At 39.1% G+C, this 18,996-nt stretch overlaps 1 protein-coding gene across 2 annotated transcripts in view; it reads left to right on the top strand.

Annotated features, from left to right (window-relative positions):
• The window catches only part of TTC27 (tetratricopeptide repeat domain 27), a 191,176-nt gene that overhangs the window by 63,573 nt on the left and 108,607 nt on the right, over positions 1-18,996 (top strand). Inside the window, exon 10 of one of the 2 annotated variants that reach the window (XM_053588033.1) lies at positions 10,113-10,226. The exons of the other annotated variant lie outside the window; for it this stretch is intronic. Within the exon in view, the coding sequence (XP_053444008.1) occupies positions 10,113-10,226 (114 nt within the window). The remainder of the gene's footprint in view (positions 1-10,112; positions 10,227-18,996) is intronic. 2 annotated transcript variants of the gene reach the window in all.

The following is an 18,996-nucleotide window of genomic DNA, read 5'->3' on the forward strand; positions in this document are numbered from 1 at the left end:
TTAGACCTTTTGACGTAATGCATTAACGTAGTGTTAAAAAATGGAGGCTTTAGTCTGAAAATAATGCACGTATTTTAAATAAGTCTGCTTTTCATGCTAGTGTGAAAAGTGCACCTGATATCTCCAAAATGCAGAAGGATTTTCTCTTTTGGAAGCAGCCAAATGACCAACAAATTGATCTCTCTGTTGTCTTTGCTTTCTATTACATACATGAAAAACTGAATAGCAGAGAAAAGAGTTTTAAGAACTTAACAGCAGGGTGGCGCCTGTGGCTCAGTGGGTAGGATGCGGATATACCGAGGGTGGCGGGTTCAAACCTGACCCTGGCTGAATTGCAACCAAAAAATAGCCGGGCGTTGCGGCGGCGCCTGTAGTCCCAGCTGCTCGGGAGGCTGAGGCAGGAGAATCGTGGAAGCCCAAGAGCTGGAGGTTGCTGTGAGTCCTGTGACATCATGGCACTCTACCGAAGGCAGTAGTGAGACTCTGTCTCTATAAAAAAAAAAAAAACTTAATAGCAGAAGATCTAGGAACTCAAGATTTCCCATGCCTGCTACTAGATATTATGGAAGAAATAAGTAAATCAGTCCCGAAGTTGCTAAGAAAGAAGATATTTAAAACCAAGCAGTCAAAGAAGACTTTGTTCCTAGAGGGAGGATTTGAGTTGGACCTTGAAAGACAAATGGGGTTTAGACGGAGTGATATGGCATAAGCAAAGGCAAGGAGACGAGAGAATGTAAGCTGTCGTAAGGGTTTCTTTAGCTGTGCTGGAGGATTTGTTCAGGTAATAGACTTAAGAAAAGGAGATTGGAGACAGTTTTTAAATGGTCGACAGAGCAAGGACAGGGAATTTGGACTATTACTCCATTTCTACTGCAAATGATTTACAGATGAAACTTGGAATTTTAAACTCATTGTTATTTGGTGCTGATTTTAAAAATGAATTCCCTTTTAAGAAGGTCATTAAAAAGGGGAAACAGTTCTGCTTTTTATAGTGTTTCTTTGTTGCTTGCTTTGTAAGGTCAACCTGACCTGGGTGGGCATCGTTTGGTTTGGCTTTAGTGCAGCCAAAAATAATTACGTGCAAGGGGAAGTCTGAGCTGGCTTTGATTTATGTATGAGTACAGAAAAAGCAGCCATCTGAAAGCTCCTTCATGTTTAAAGGAGTGGACTCTTGTCTGTTATATAAAGCGATCTCATGAACTTTGGAAGAAGATTATTTGAAACGTGCAGTAATAAGAACGAAGAGGAAATTTATTTTTAATAGAAACAACACTCCAGATCCTTTCTGACGGTGTTAGGAAATATTTGCTGCTTTTCTGGGGCGTGAGGGAAATGTTGCATATAGTGGGAAATTGTTAGCTGAATAAAGTATTGTTTCTCTAAACGTATATACATAGCTTGTCCTAACATAAAAATTTACTTTTTTGTGTGAATTTAAGTGGTATTTATCGACTTTCTCATTTCAAGCTGTTAACTGAGTTTCCTCCGATGTTGGTATGAGTCAGAGCATCGCTCCAGTGGCGTATCTTAAAGCAGTCAGCTCCTGCAGAGGCTTGCAGAGCAGTGAGTCAGTCTTCAGCAAGTGTCCTCAAAGGACCTTCTCACATTCCTCATCAACAATGGCTGAAGCGGATTGATTCTTCAACTTACAAAACATTGTAACTATAAATAATGACATTACTAGAATTTATTTCAATATTAACAGCAAGCATAAAAATATTAAGAGAATATGAAAAATCAGGTGCCTGTTAGAGTTTACTGGGTCAGTGAGTCCCCTTTTACAGATTTCGGTCAATGATTGTTGAGAAATGAGAGAACTTTTCTTAAATTTAAAAAAATTTATTTTTATTTTTGCTTTCAATTTCATCTGGCTTACTCATTCTTCTTCGTTTGAAGTTTTATTTTATTTTATTTTATTTTTTTCTGTTTTTCCTTTAGCTATTCTCTCTCCCTTTGCCTCCCCAGTAGCTGGGATTACAGACGCCTGCCACAATGCCTGGCGTTTTTTTGTTGTTGTTGTTGGTAGAGACAGGGTTTCACTCTGGCTCACTCCTGCTCATACTGGTCTCAAACCTCCAAGCTCAGGCAATCCACCCTCCTCAGCCTCCCACAGCGCTGGGACTCAGCTCACGCCTGTAGTCCCAGCGCTGTGGGAAGCCAAGGTGGCACCACGTGCGGCCGAGAGAACTTTTCTTAAAACAGCTACAAATGAAAGAGGTAAAGTCTCCAGCGAAACTTGGCAAAGGTAGAATGTAAATGTTTTGGCACAGTAACTGAGATAACGCCGGAAAGGCTATGTTAACCACTGTGATAAAAATGTGTCAAATTGTTTATGAAGCGAGTGTATGATACCCCATGATCATATCAATGTATACAGTTATGATTTAATAAAAAAAAAATAAGTAAAAAAAAAAAAAAAACAGCTACACAATTGTTCTCACTCGTATGTAAGTGGTTTCTGCCTTTTGTTTTGATGTGTAAAAGTGGTGGACTTTCCCTCTCAGGTACAACTGTGTACAGCCATCTTATTTTTGCAAACTGTGTAAGGTTCCTTAGCAGTGTCCTGCCTCTGAAAGTGGGGCTTGTTGAATACACTGGCTTTCTTAAGCTTCTTTTTCAACTCTCATTTGGACTTTTAACCAAAACCTAAAATTTATTGAACTGATATTTCGTCTAATTACTATAGTTAATAAGAAAGCATTTGCAACTGTATGATTCCACATACGGTGCCTAGAGTAGTTCATAGAGACAAAAAGAATGGTGGTTGCCAAGGGCTGGGGCCAATGGAACTGTGAGTTATATAATGGGTATAGAGTTTTAGTTGCTGGTGAAAAGAGTTCTGGAGATTGGTTGTACAACAGTGTGAATGTACTTATTATTGCTGGACTGTGTGCTTTCAAATTGTTAAGACTGTAAACTTTATGTGTATTTTACCATAATTTTAAAAAGTTAAAAAAATAGCATTTCTAATGGGGTGGCAATCATCAAATTCCTACGACTAAATCTATCAAAATATGCACATATCTATACTAATATCTATAATCATAAGAGAAATTAATGACAACCTGAATAAATGGAGAGAGATGCTTGTTCATAGAGAAATAGGCCTGAATAAATAGAGAGAGATGCCTTGTTCATTTTAAAATTTCATGTCTCCCTAAATTAATCTACATAATTAATACAATCTTTAACAAAACCCCAGCAGTTTGATTTAATTGTTGTTGTTTCTATCCTACTTGTTTTTTTTTTTTTGTGGAGCTAAAGCTGACTCTGACATTCAGATGGAGACACAGGGGGCTAGGAATAGCTTGGCAGTCTTGAAGAAGAACAGAGCTGGAGGACTCACATTGCCTGACAGCAAGACTGTTTTAAAACTACACTAATTGAGAAGTGCTTATCACATTGTCATCCTTGGCCTGATAGCATCAGCTTCTCCTGGGAGCTTGTGAGAAATGGAGTGTCTTTGGCTCCACCCCAAACTTTATTGAATCAGAACCTCTGGAATTGGGGCCAAGGACTCTCTTTTAACAAGCTCTGTAAATTATTTTTATAGACTTTGAAGACTGAGAAACACTAAATTAAGACATTTTGACACAAGGAGATACAAACCAACCAGTGGTCCCAAAACAGATTCATACATACATGCTTCATCTGATTTATGACAAAGTAGCATTGGAGAAAGGGTAGGCTTTTCAACAAACAGTGCCAGGTCATTTATGTATCCAAAAGGAAAACAGATATCTTAATTCCTGTATCATACTATATATAAAAGTTAAGTCCAGATGGATTGAACATCCAAAAGTGAAAAGCAAAACTATGATAGCTTTTAGAGGAAAAATATAGGAGAATGTCTTTAAAACCTTAGGAAAGTCAAATAGGACAATAAAACTCTAACCGTAAAACAAAAAATGGTAAATGGAGTACATTAAGCACTTCGTTTTATCAAATGATACCATTAATTGCTTGTAAAGCACTTAGAGTAGTGCCTGGCCAGACACATAGAATATGTTATATAATTACTAATTAATAAAAATAAATAAATATTACCTTCCTCCAACCAAAGGACAGGAGATGTATCCAGAAAAACAAAAAGAATAATTATAAATTAACAAAAATTGTAAACAGCCAATAGGAAAAAAATAGGCAAAGAACTTAAATAGGGACTCAGTAGAGAGGCATTAAGATGATCATTAACATATAAAAAAGTATGCAACTTTGTTAGGCATTAGAGAAATGCAAATTAAAACTGTAATAGCATACAGTTGACCCTTGAACAACTCAGGGGTTGGGGCATTAACTCCTGTGCAGAGTCAAATCCAAGTACAGATGGAGACTATTACGGTAAGTCCCCTAGTTGCAAACGCCCAACTGATGTACAACTCTCACTCACTCATGGAGGCTATTCCAGGCAACAGGTATATGTACCTGTTACGTACAGGATTCATCTTAAGAACAAACCTACCACCTATCTCGTTCATAACCTGGGGACTGCCTGTATAACTTCTGACTCCTCCCAAACTTAACTACTAATATTTTTTAATTTCTTTTTTTTTTTTTTTTTTGTAGAGACAGAGTCTCACTGTACCGCCCTCGGGTAGAGTGCCGTGGCATCACACGGCTCACAGCAACCTCTAACTCTTGGGCTTACGCGATTCTCTTGCCTCAGCCTCCCGAGAAGCTGGGACTACAGGCGCCCGCCACAACTACTAATATTTTTAAAAATTCATTTCAATTTCTTGTATAGGTATGTTAAGTTCATTTGAGTGTTTGAATACATCTTCTGTATCAGTGGTTCTCAACCTTCCTAATGCCGCGGCCCATTAATACAGTTCCCATGGGTCGCGACCCAGAGGTTGAAAACCGCTGCTCTATATAGTCTCCAGGTGAAGATAAACTGTGGAGCTCCAAACTTACCAGCTATCTTAGTGCTTTGCTTGGGGAAATCTGATTTTGTTTGAACCTGCCAATGCTAGAAAGCATCAAGATGCAGGATGGTCTGCGCATTCCTATATGAAAAAAGTCATGGTTTCTTGTACAAAGGACAGAAGCATCAAATGACAGGAGATTTTGCATGTTTTTATCTTAGCAAAGAAACATAAATGTAACAATTGTGGTTTTAAGGGGTTCTCTTGTACAACAGAGATGAACAGAACAATATGCAATGTTGTGCAATCATTTTCAAGTTAATGTTCTCCAAACATTTCAGCAAATATGAGGACGGAGCTGCCAGATACTGTGAAATCTACCAGGACATGATTTAATCATGGTGGGACAACATTTGGGTTTTTGTCACTTGGGAAAAATTCTAATAAATTTGAATATTTGAGCAAGATTTGAAAAACCTTAGTCTTGTGCACAACTGCTGTTTGCTAGCACACTTAGCTAGCTAGTTATTAGGCCTTTTAGGCTGTAAGATAACTGACAACCAGCGTATTTTTGTGGGTGAGTTGCTAAACTGTTTACTGGTAGGGTCACCTCTGCTGTAATGTTTAGTTGGAGTGGTTGCTGGTTCATTTGTATTTTGAATCATTTGCTTTCTAAGGGACCTAGGCTGCCCTGTACTTTTAGAAAGGTGCAGTTTCTTCCCCTGGCAGTGGTTGAATAAATCCTGGTTAAGAACCACTGATGTAGAGGATTTTGTAGTTGAGTAGTTACTGTATTTCCCTCAGAGTAAGATCTAAATTTCTGGTTATCAGCCTTTTAGTAATCTCTGTTATTGAGGACCAGTTTTAGAGCAGACTATTCAAAAAATTACAGAACATTTTTGAGAAATGAGTGTGAATTATTGAAAGCAAAATATGAAGTATAAGCAATGTTCTATATCCTCATATACTGTTTTTTTTGAGAGAAGTGGGTAATTAAAAATAGGATGTATGGCGTTGTGGCAGGAGCCTGTAGTCCCAGCTACTTGGGAGGCTGAGGCAAGAGAATTGCTTAAGCCCAGGAGTTGGAGGTTGCTGTGAGCTGTGTGAGGCCACGGCACTCTACCAAGGGCCATAAAGTGAGACTCTGTCTCTACAAAAAAAAATAGGATGTATGGCTAGGCATGGTGGCTCATGCTTATAATTCCAGCACTTTGGGAGGCTGAGGTGGGAGGATCACTTGAGGCCAGGAGTTCAAAACCAGCCTGGGCAACACAGTGAGACCCCATTTCTCTTGGGGCTGGCCCAGTGCTTAAGTAGGTTAGGTTGGTATTTTCTCTATTAGATTTACTTGCTCAACTTTATTAGGCTGAAATTGTTTTAAAATATAATTTTCTTAAAAAGTCAATATATCTCCTATTTAGATTTCTTTTTCTTTGCCTAATATCCTATATTGTGGTTCATTCTTACCTCATGGGCAGCAGTGTTTTATAAACTGTATTAAATAGAGACTATTTGTAATTATCTCCTTTCAGAAAGACTTTCCTAAATCTTCCTATGTCCCAGCCAAATAGATAAAAGATAAGTAGAATTTTCATTGCTACTTTTAGCCAGTTGTTTCCTTCTTTAAAGCTTTTCAAATGTCTGTCAGATTACATCTTATTTTCAATGTTTAATAAGAATGTTTTGCTTGATTTTCACATAATGTCTCTGGCAAACATCTTATTCTTATGCCAGTGTAGAAAACTAGAAAAGAGTCTGACGTTTTGGTTTTTCTGAGAAAATATTTCAGCCCCTCAGTGTGCAAATCTTTGGGACAACCTTCTTCCTTTTTTTTTCTCCCTGCCAAGGTGAGGTCTTGCTATGTTGCCCAGCTTGTTCTCAAACTTCTACACTCAGGTAATCCTAACACACACCTCTGGGGTAGCTGAGATGGACACCACCACTCCCAGCTATGGACAACCTTCTTAAAGCTGGGCTTTAATTCTAACAAGCCTATAGTATGAGCTGGTCCATGTACTGCATTGCTATTGTTGGTAAAGTGATCCGTGAGGTTGGGAAGTGAGCGCCCTACCTGCACCCACTCTGGAGACTGATTTTCTGTTCAGTTTGAAAGAAAGCATTATAAGGAGAGATGCTGGACGGGGCCAGCTACTTTCACAGGCTTTGTGAAGCTTTGAATACTTATTTAATGTTCACAACTCTGGGAGAGATGGGATTGTTATTTCAATTTTAGAGAGGAGGAACGTGAGACACCCAGGGAGATTAACTTCTCAAGGCCACATAGCAAATCATGTTGCTTGGTGAAGTTGGGATTTTAATCAATCTTTGGCAGAGCTATTTCCTCAGTGCTCTTCCATCCTGTTGTCATGGTTACAGATGATAATCCCTTTAATTAGGTGAAAAGAAAAGATGGCAGGTGATGCCACCCATCACAGGTAGCAGAATCTGTTTCATAGATGTACCTAATCAAGAAAGTCCTTTCTTGGGCAGCACCCATAGCTCAGTGGGTGGGGCGCCAGCCACATGCACCGGGGCTGGTGGATTCAGGCGTGGCCCAGGCCAGCTGGGCAACAATGGCAACTGCAACAAAAAGGTAGCCGGGCATTGTGGTGGGCACCTGTGCCCACTATTTGGGAGGCTGAGGCAGAGAATCGCTTAGGCCCAAGAGTTTGAGGTTGCTGTGAGCTGTGATGCCACAGCACTCTACCCAGGGCAACATAGTGAGACTCTGTCTCAAAGTAAAAAGGGGAAAAAGAAGAAAAAAAAGAAGAGGAAAAAAATAAAGAAAGAAAATCCTTTCCTTTGAAAATTCTTGAGGTCGGGTGACGCCTGTGGCTCATTGAGTAGGGCGCTGGCCCCATATACCGAGGGTGGTGGGTTCAAACCCAGCCCCGGCTGAACTGCAACCAAAAAATAGCTGGGCGTTGTGGCGGGCACCTGTAGTCCCAGCTGCTTGGGAGGCCGAGGCAGGAGAATCGCGGAAGCCCAAGGGCTAGAGGTTGCTGTGAGTCCTGTGACATCATGGCACTCTACCAAAGGTGGTAAAGTGAGACTCTGTCTCTACAAAAAAAAGAAAAAGAAAATTCTTGAGGTCACTTTTTATAATAAACTCGTCTGCCAAATGGTGTTGCACATTTTAAAGACTTAGTTTTTAACTGTCTTCAATTTCATCATTCATAATAGGTGCCAAATGCACCTATTTATGTTGGTAAATTCATTCTTTTTGCAGATTTAAATTAATGGATACTGACAAGATAACATTATATGTTAATGTAAATTATCTATCAAAAAGGTGAAACACTCTTAATTTGCAAAGTTAGTTGTGGACAAATAAGATTACCTAATAGAGCATTAGAAAATATATTCTGTGAGGGCAGTGACTTGGTTTTTTTTGGTACTCAGTGCATAGGGTCTTGTGCACATGGCCTTATAGACAGGTGCTCTAGTGAATTAATGAACAAACTTGGGTAAGATTTCATTCTTTTGATTCTCTTCCTCTCTTATTTATGCATCCTTTGATTACTCCTCCTCTTCCACTATGATAAAGGTTCTTGATCGATTCTTTTTTTACATTACTCTCTTTTCTATTGTTTTGTGGGCAGTCATATATCAATTTAGCCATTTAAATGAGTATAAGGTCTTCTGGAGAAAGTGTTATAAAATAAGATAAACATGTTCTGGAGGTCAGGAGACCAAGTGTTAGTACTAGCTTTTGCTATTAATGAAGGTGTGACATTGAGCAAGTGATACAACCTGTTGGTGCTTCATTTTCCTCTTAATTATAAAGTGTTTGGTCTAGATTAGAGCTTAAAACTTCAAGTGCTTGTAGTGGCCAAGCAAGTAGTACAAATGAGTGACATGAACTTGGCATGGTGCTGCAAGGAGTTGTAGGAGAAGGACTTCTTGCTGACCTTTAATGAGAATTGAGTTTGACTAAAGATAAACACTTACGTTATCTTAGCCTGATGGTTCTTAAAGTTGGGTACACTTGAGAATTACTTGGGGACTATTTTAAAAAACACTGATGCCCAAAGTCTGTTCTCAGGTATGCTTTAAATGCAAAAACAAAAACACAGAATCTTCCCAGATGCTTCTTGTTTTTTTGTTTTTTTGGGGGGTCTTTTGAGACAAAAGTCTCACTTTGTTGCCCTGGCCCTGGGTAGAGTGCTGTGGCATCATCATAACTCACAGCAACCTCTAACTCTTGGGCTTGAGCAGTCCTCTTGCCTCAGCCTCCTGAGTAGCTGGGAAGACAGTGCCCACCACCTCGCCCAGCTAGTTTTTCTGTTTTTTCAGCAGAGACGGGGTCTCGATTGGGCTTAGGCTGATCTTGAACTCTTGAGCTCAAGCAGTCTGCCCTCTTCAGCCTCCCAGAGTGGTAGGATTATAGGCAGGAGCCCCCATGCCTGGCTGTCCCAGGTGCATCTAATGAGTAGGTAGGTTTTGAATGATTAATTGTACTGTAACTAAATGTTTTCTACTTTACTTGATTCTGCCTTTTAGAATCAAGCAAAGTGATCAAGGATGGTTGTCAACTTTCAGACAACTGAGTAGGTCTTTTCATTTTCTTTATAGTTGTCTTTACTTGAGAATTATTATGAGTAAATCACCCAGAGACAATATTGAATTCTAACTCATCATCAGAGAGAGGTTAAATTGTGTTCATTATACCAAGCAGTTTCTCTTTATCGTAATACATTTTGTTCCTCTTTTCACTTACCCAGTGCTACCACTTTTATTTACCACTGCAGTTGTGGTCAGATTTAATGGTTTCTATTACATTCTACTAATTCCTTTTTTTTTTTTGCAGTTTTTGGCTGGGGCAGTTTTGAACTCACCACCTCTGGCATATGGGGCCAGCGCCCTACTCATTAAGCCACAGGCGCCGCCCACATTCTACTAATTGATGACCGTCATAGCTTTTTCTCCTGGGGTTGGGTTTCAGTTCGTGCATATTCAGTGTTTTATTATGGGCCAGTCTTTGTTAAGATGCTCCTTCTAGGAAAGCATTTTAACTAAAATTGGAGACTCTGTATTCTAACCGAGGCCAGAAAGCATTCTCATGTTTTAGGATGATTTTTCTGTAATCTAAATTGAAAAAAAGAGGAACTTTTTGCCTTTGTTCACTGAGGAGATGTTCAAATCTGCAGTCAGCTGTATCCTGATATTTTTGAAAGAATTAATCTTGTCCTTTTGAGAGTGGGATCATCAACTTATTCTTTTTTTCCTTCCTTTCCCTTTCATCAGTGTTTGCTTTCACAACCAAAGTTCTGGGCCATTCAGACATCAGCTTTGCTCCTCCGGACAAAACTTGAGAGAGGGAGCACACGCCGAGTGGAACGGGCAATGAGGCAGACGCAGGTAGGGGCTAAGGCGGCGACCTTTGCTCTTCTTCCTACTCTGTATGCTGTATGTACGAATAAAATAATGAGATGGCTTGCATTTTACTTAAACACTTTGTTATTTAGAGCAGTGTTTTTCAACCTTTTTCATCTCACGCCACACTCGAACCTATAATTATACTTCCATGAAAAAGAGTAAAAAAGGTATATGCTTACTATGCTTTGAACCTCTTTCAAAAATAATTTAATGATTTTTAAAAATTTTCGAGGCACACCTAAGATCCTCTCATGGCCACTGGTTGAAAATCACTGATTTAGAGTATAGATTCTAGAATTTGACTGCTTGGCCCCAAAGCGCAGCTAGTAGCTCTGACCTCAGTTTTTTTTTTTTTTTTTTTTTTGAGACAGAGCCTCAAGCTGTCGCCCTGGGTAGAGTGCTGTGGCATCATAGCTCACAGCAACTTCCAACTCCTGGGCTCAAGCGAGTCTCCTGCCTCTGCCTCCCAAGTAGCTGGGACTACAGGCACCCACCACAACACCTGGCTGTTTTTTGGTTATAGCCTTCATTGTTGTTTGGCAGGCTTGGGTTGGATTCGAACCCACCAGCTCAGGTGTATGTGGCTGGCGCCTTAGCCGCTTGAGTCATAGGTGCTGAGCTGACCTCAGTTGTTAATCTAAGCCTCATTTTTGTCACCTGTAAAAGATGGAAATAATAATAGCACTTATAAGTTTAAGGTGAGCCTTAAAAGAGACAATATATGCCCATTGACCCATGAAGGGATTAACAAACTGTGGTATATGTACACCATGGAATATTATGCAGCCATAAAAAAGATGGAGATGGGCGGCACTTGTGGCTCAGTCGGTAGGGCGCCGGCCCCATATACCGAGGGTGGCGGGTTCAAACCCGGCCCCGGCCAAACTGCAACCAAAAAAATGGCTGGGCGTTGTGGCGGGCGCCTGTGGTCCCAGCTACTCAGGAAGCTGAGGCAAGAGAATCGCTTAGGCCCAGGAGTTGGAGGTTGCTGTGAGCTGTGTGAGGCCACGGCACTCTACCGAGGGCCATAAAGTAAGACTCTGTCTCTACAAAAAACAAATATATATATATATATATATATAAACAAAAAAGATGGAGACTTTATCTCTTTTATATTTACATAGATGGAGCTGGATCATATTCTTCTTAGTAAAGTATCTCAAGAATGGAAAAAATAATACCCAATGTACTCAATACTATTATGAAATCAATATATAATCACCCACACTTTCAAAGGAAAGATAAATCACAATTATAGCCCAGAAAGAAGGAGAGAAGAGGAGGGCAAGGGGAGGGGAGGGAGGGACGGGTGGAGGGAGGGTAATCGGTGGGACCTCACCTACTGTGCATATTGCAAGCGTACATGTCAAATATATTAATAGTAGAGAGTATATGTGTAAACACAGCAATTAAATAAGTGAGGTGAATGATATGTTAACCAGTTTGATGTAAACATTCCAAATTGTATATAAAATCAGCACATTGTACCTCATAAATACAGTAATGTGCATAGTTATGATCTAATTTAAAAAAGAGACAATATAAGAATTAATAAAAAAAGATATGCAATCCCCCAGGTACAAGTTGTATAGGGAAATAAAAATCATGCTAATGCAAAAATCCAATTCACTAATGAACCACATGTAAAATTAATTCACATTCAGATATCATTCTCCATTTAATAATATTTAGTCTTTTTCACACATATCTGATAAACAATATGTGTTACAAGTTTATTAACAGGAAAACTTGAAACTCCTGCAAAAGATGTAGAATTTCATAAAGTCAATGTCTTAGTCTGCTTTGCTACTACAACAAAATACCTATTGCCAGATAAGTCATAAAGAACAAGAATTTATTTTCTCACAGTTCTAAAGGCTGGGAAACTTAAGACCAAGGCATTGGTAGGTTTGGTGCCTGGTGAAGGCCCATTGCTCTTGGATAGCACCTCTAGGTGACCTCGTGTGGCGGAAGAGAATGAACCCATTCCCTCCAGCCCTTTCATGAGAGTCCTAGTCCCAGGTCACCTCCTAAAGGCACCACATCTTAATACTGTCACATTGGCCATTAGGCTTCAATATAGGAATTTTAGGGGACATATTCAGACCATAGCTGTCAATGAAAGTCATATTTTTTAAAGTTCATTTTTATTTCATAACAACTTGAAACCTATAAAAAAGTGGAAGAACAGTGTGAAGAACTCCCATAGGCCCTTCACCATGCGACCCCACTTACATTTTATCAGTTGTGCTGAAAATGTCTTTTTGTTGCACAAGGATCCAAACCTTGCATTTAGCTGCTGTGTCCTTTCAGTCTCCTACAAATCTGGGACGCTGTTATGGGTTTGATGTTTTGAATTATTGGCTAATTATTTTGGAGACAGTCCTTCAATTTGAATTTGTCTGATGTTTCCTGGTGATTCGATTTAGGTAGGTTATACAATTGTGGCACCAGCATTACAGAAATACTGTTGTGTTTATCTCCCCTCAGGTGGCACATGCTTATTTATCCCATTACTGGGGATGTTTCTATCACTTGAGTAATTCATATTTGTGTCATTTCTCCTCAACATAATGTTACCTTTTCCCTTGTAATTAATAAATATTTGGAAAAAATTACTTTGAGACTATCCTGTTTGTCATCCAGCTTTCACCCACTGGTTTTAACATTTGTTTTTGAAAAAGTTTTAATTTTTTTTACTTACTACTATATTAATAAGGAGATTTCCTATCAAGGTTTCTTGTGTGTGTAAGTTTTTGCCATGACGGTTGCCAAGTGGCAATTTTCTAATTCCATAATTATTAAATAATTTCTTAATTGGTATTCTGTGTGGAAGAGCTCTTTCTTCTCATTTATTTTTCCACGAATTTTATTTATTTGAGTGTGAACGCATGGATTCTACTTTTTGTTGGGCTAGATCTTATACTGTCATTATTTATTTACTTTTAATTCTTTATTTTTGACAAAATTTCAGCCCTTTTCAATAAGATAAGCTTAAGTATTGAGCATAATATTTGTTCCTAAATATTGAGCATAGTATTTATTATTAAAAATAAATCCATAGACTGCAATGGTGGAAACAGAGTGGGTTTTTTCTGTGTCAGAGAAGGTTAATTTTAGTGCTTGACTACCCATTCTCCCCTTCTTTATTTTAGTAATAGAACCTTTGGCAGTTTATCCAGGCAGTGACTTCCTTTCCTTGCACAGGTAGGGGGACCGTGGGATGAAGTTGTGAAATGATGGAAGCCATGTGCACCACTTTTGGGGCATGCCCCTGAAAGGGAGTGTGTGTGTTGCCCTGGCACTTTGTCCATTCCTGTTGGCTGGAAATCAGGAGAACTGGGGCTGCCACCTGAGAACAGAGATGTTTTGAAAGTGGCAAAGCTCATTCATCAGTTCTGAATCACTTCCCATTTGTCTTAGTCCATTTATAACAGACTACTACAGACTGGGTAGTAGAAAAGAAGTTTATTTCTCATAGTTCTGGAGAGTGGGAAGTCTCAAAGCATGGGGCAGCATGGGGTCATCCTGTTGCAGAAGGGCGGAAGGCAAAAGCAAGCATGTGTGAGGGAAAGGCTTACTTCTAACCAAGCCTATTCATCAACAGTAGACTATTAGCAGTTTCGTTTTGGGAGAGTTAAAACTTATATGTGGATTTTGACTGCACAGAGGATTGGCACCCTTAACCCCGGCGTTGTTCAAGGTCCAACTATTATAACTCAAAGTATAAAATAAATACATATTAGTTCATACTGTTATAAACAAATTGTTGAATTAATAGAGGACAGGAGGCAGACCTTCCTTTCAGCACAGTTCTAAATAATTTATATATATCCCCTCTAGGAGGTAGAGATCCCCCTTGAGTGTGAATTGGATTTAGTGACTCACTTTCAAAATACAGAGTATGAAAGGGGAAAGATGACAATTTTACAGTGGAGAACACTGACATAACTACCATAACTTAGTGATCAGGATTAATATCACTGGTGGTAAGTGTTGATATGTGTTGAGTACTCCTTATCCAAAATGCTTGGGACCAGAAGTGTTTTTGATTTAGATTTTTTCATATTTTAGAATATTTGCATATATATCATGAGATATTTTTGGGATAGGACCCAATTCTAAACAAAAAATTCATTTCTATTTCTTTTTCCTGGTTATGAGCACTTTATTCGATGTGTAGCTTGCAAATATTTTCTCCCATTCTGTAGGTTGTCCGTTTGCTCTGTTGATTATTTCCTTAGCTGTGCAGGAGGTTTTTTATTTTTTATTAAATCATAACTGTGTACATTAATGCATTTATGGGGTATAATGTGCTGATTTTATATATAGCTTTGGAATGCTTACATCAAGCTGGTTAACATAGCCTTCACCTCACTTACTTGTTGTGTTAAGACATTTATACTCTGCTCTTACTAGTTTTGACATGTACCTTTGCATTGTGCACATTAGATGAGGTCCCACCAAATACCCTCCCTCCTCCCAGCCTCCCCTACCCCTCATTTATATTTCATATACACATTAGACATAGCCTGAAGGTAATTTTATTTTTTTCTTAAAATGCTAAATAAAACTGTGTGTTGTGCACCTGCTGTTTGACTGTGACCTGTCACTTACAGTGAGGAACTTCACACTAGTAGTGTCACATCAGTACTCAGAGAGTTTAGGATTTTGGAGCATTTTGGATTTTGATGGATGCTCGATTTTACCATGTACCTCTTGATAGGTTACAATGAGAAGGGTGTTTCTTCTCAGCACATTCTTCCCCAACACACCAGTTTGATTATAAGAAAGCATCAGAAAAACCCCTTTCAGAGACATCCTGTAAAACACCTGACAAATATTCAAGTGTCAAGGTCATGGAAAATAGCTGAGACACTGTTAGAGATCAGAGACAGCAGGAGACGTGATGAGTAAACGCAATATAGTATCCTGGATTGGATCTTAGAACAGTTGAAGGACAGTGAAAAATCTGGTGAAATACAAATAAAGTCCATAGTTTAATTAATAGTAACATAACCATGTTAATTTCTTAGTTTTGAAAAATGTATCATTATTAGATAATATGTTAACATTAGGAGAAATTGGATGAAGAATATCTATATATTCCCTCTGTAGTATCTTTTCAAAATTGCTGTAAGTCTAAAGTTTTTCCAAAATAAAAAGTTTATCTTAATAAAAAGCAAAGTAAGTAACTTAGAAAAGTTACTTTAAGAATGTGTATTCCTGGGCGGCGCCTGTGGCTCAAAGGAGTAGGGCGCCGGCCCCATATGCCGGAGGTTGTGGGTTCAAACCCAGCCTGGGCCAAAAACTGGAAAAAAAAAAAAAAAAGAATGTGTATTCCTGCAAGTACTTAGTTAGTACTAGACCTTGTTCAGTCCCTACTTGTGTAGCCAGCTCCTGCCCGACATCTAAATGAAGGCAGGGTCCAGCATGTCTCCTCAACCGAGGTGTTTTGTTTTTCCTTCCGCTTCCTTTCCTTCCGCTTTCCTCCTCCTCCCCCTTCCTTTCCCCCTTCCCTCCTATCCCCTCCTTCTTTCCATTCTTTCTTTCTTTCTTTTTTTTTTTTTGATACAGAATCTTGCTGTTTAGTGCCAGCTAGAGTTCAGTGATGTCATCATAGCTCACTGCAACCTCAAACTTTTTTTTTTTTTTTTTTTTGCAGTTTTTGGTCAGGGTCAGGTTTGAACCCACCACCTCCGGCATTTGGGGCCAGCACCCTATTCCTTTGAGCCACAGGTGCCGCCCAACCTCAAACTTTTGGGCTTAAGAAATCCTCTTGCCTCAGCCTCCAGAGCAGCTAGGACTACGGGCACATGCACCATTGTGCCCTGCTTGTATTTTTTTCTATTTTTAGTGTGTATATTGGGTGTGGGGGCATCTTGCTCTTGCTCTGGCTGGTCTTGAAATCCTGAGCTCTAGCAATCCTCCCACCTTGGTCTTCCAGAGTGCTAGGATTACAGTTGTGAGCCACCACCCCTTTCCTCATTCGTATTTTTATGGGTCTTGAGTTAGATTTTTAACTCAGAATATAGGAAGGAAGTAAATAATGAGATCTAAAACAATCTTGGGTGAAGTATGTACATGTTTACAAATAATCATTTTAAGCGTGACATGGTATTATCAACAATGTCAGGTGGTAGGAAAGAGGAAGAATTGACTTAGAATGGAGCATATATCTGGTGCATACAGGAAATAAAAGAGTCCTGCAGTCTGTCTGATTGGTGCTGGAGAATAGCATGAGATAGTGTTGGAAAGGCTGTTTTCTCCATTTCTGGTGGCAACTTATGTGAAGTTAAAGAATTTGTATTTTTTTCTTCTCAGTAAAAGGAACAGTGGGTAACATGATCAAGTCATCATTTGAAAGATAGTCTGAAGCATTGTACAGAGTATATTGGTGACAATAAAAGCAGAAACCTCACTTAGGGGACTTCTTAATAGGCTTACTGGGAGAAGATGTAATAGAAAGATAGAAAGGAAACACATTTAAGAGAAAATTTACTTAATTAAGTGTTCTAATTTAGATAAATAATTTAGTTTAAAATTAAAATTGAATTAAAGTGAAAGTACCTTTTCACATGGGTGCGTAAGTTTAAGTGTCTTAAGAAAAAAATGTTTCAGATAAGATTATTTTTCAAAGACAGAGGAATCAGGAAATGAAACAAGTTGAGTACTTTAAGAACCAATCTTTCAGATCTACTATAATTGATTTTTTTGTCTACATTAAAAAAATCTGTTGTTAGGTTAGAGCAGATATTTATCTGGATTAAGCAAAGTTTTTGTTTAAAAAAAAGTCTGTGAAAACAGACTCATTCCATTCCAGTAGCTCTGTGTGTGTAAGCCTGCTGTTTGGCAAATCAGTAAGAATGTTAGTAAGTAATATAAAATACTCCCGATGCTAACTTCCTTGTTAGCAAACGTTTATTGAATTCTTAGCATGTACCAAGTACTGTATTGGGCCCTGGGTATGCTAAGATGATTAATACATAATCTTTGACTTCAAAGAGCTTACATTTTGATGGCCAAATTATTTGTCTTGGAATTATTTTCCCTTCCACCTCTTTTTAGCCATTGCCTCAGCCTCAGGATTTCTCTCAGCAGCATACTATACAATTACCACATCCATTTGCTTTTCTTCCTGTACAGTGTCTGAGTCAGCAGACATTTTATGGAGGGCCTAGTACAGCAGCTCTCAACCTGTGGGTCTGTATTAAAGGGCCGCAGCATTAGGAAGGTTGAGAACCACTGGGTATGGTCTCAGCAGCTTGTCTCGTGTTGTTTTAATCATTTTATTTCTTTGAGTAATTCTTAGTGGGTCTCACTATATTATTGTCACAGGCTGTTTTCTCCAGAAGAATTGCGATGGAACTAGGGGTGCAAGCTGTTGTGAGGATGTAATATCTATCAAGGAGAAACAGGAGGAAGTAGAAGTGGACTGAGGAGTAAGTCAACTAAGGCACCGGCTTGACGAAGCCCAGAGCGTTTTCCACCTTAGTGCTCCTTTGGGCTGACATAGCGGGGCCTTTGTCCTCTTCCTCCTGTTCCCTCCCACTGGGTATAAGCAGCCTCAGGGAGGGGCACACTCTCAGGCCAGGTGCTCGCTGTAGCTTCAGTGACTCTGAAACAGCCACCAGCTTGAAACTGTGTGCTGACTCCACTGCCCCAGCTGGGCGTGATGTGACGCCGAGAGGGAAGATGCAGGTGCGGGTCCATTGGCGGCATCTTCTGTTACTCAGGATGAATTGCCCTGGTGGTTTAAATTATATTTATCAAGAATTAATTTCACACTGAAACTGCAAAGTGTTGAAATGACTAAAATGTTAAAATGATCAAATATGCATATTTAAAATAAGTGCATAATTTCTTGTCCAAGGAAACTACACACAATACTTTTTGCATTATACCAGCTTACATGTCTTTTTTAGGGTTCAAAATTTTGGCTTTTGCAATTCAAATAGTACTAGAATACATTGAGTTATATAAGAAGGATGTATTTTCCTAGATGATTTGCTTTGAATTTATCTCTTCCATTAACTTTGACATATAGAATAACTGGGTCATCCTTTAAGTGTCTTTTGTAGCAACAAATTAAACTTTAAAAAACCCATAAAAAGCCAGGCACAGTGGTGCGCACCTATAATCCTAGCACTCTGGGAGGCCCAGGTGGGTGGATTGCCTGAATTTAGGAGTTTGAGACCAGCCTGATCTAGAGTGAGACCCCATTTCTAAAAATAGTCAGGCATTATGGCAGGGGCCTGTAGTTCCAGGTACTTGGGAGGCTGAGGCAAGAAGATCACTTGAGCCCAAGAGTTTGAGGTTGTGAGCTATGATGCCATGGCACTCTACTGAGCACGAGAAAGTGAAACTCTGTCTCGAAACAAAACAGAAAACCCCCATAAAAGTAGATCTTTTATGTGTTTATAAGTATGCGTTTGTAAGTGCCTATCTTTTCAGTTCAAAACCTGCATCAGTCTGAATTATGAAGATTATGTTTTTAGATGGCAAATAACAAGAATGTGCCTTGAGTGGGGAACATGGGTTTAAAAGTAGAGTCAAATCACTACACTGTAACATTTTATCTTTGCCTCGGCCTTACTATATTTGGAGTTTCTTCATTTTGTTATTCAAATGCTGCATTATTGGAAGAGTCACATAGCTCTCTACCTGTAGAACAGAATTAGGGCGTTGTTATTTCTACCTTTTCAGGGTGGTACAGGAGAAGAAGTCTTTTTACTTCCTCAACCCACAAATT

The sequence above is a fragment of the Nycticebus coucang genome, chromosome 4 (assembly GCF_027406575.1).
Source record: "Nycticebus coucang isolate mNycCou1 chromosome 4, mNycCou1.pri, whole genome shotgun sequence".
Lineage (NCBI taxonomy): Eukaryota > Metazoa > Chordata > Mammalia > Primates > Lorisidae > Nycticebus > Nycticebus coucang.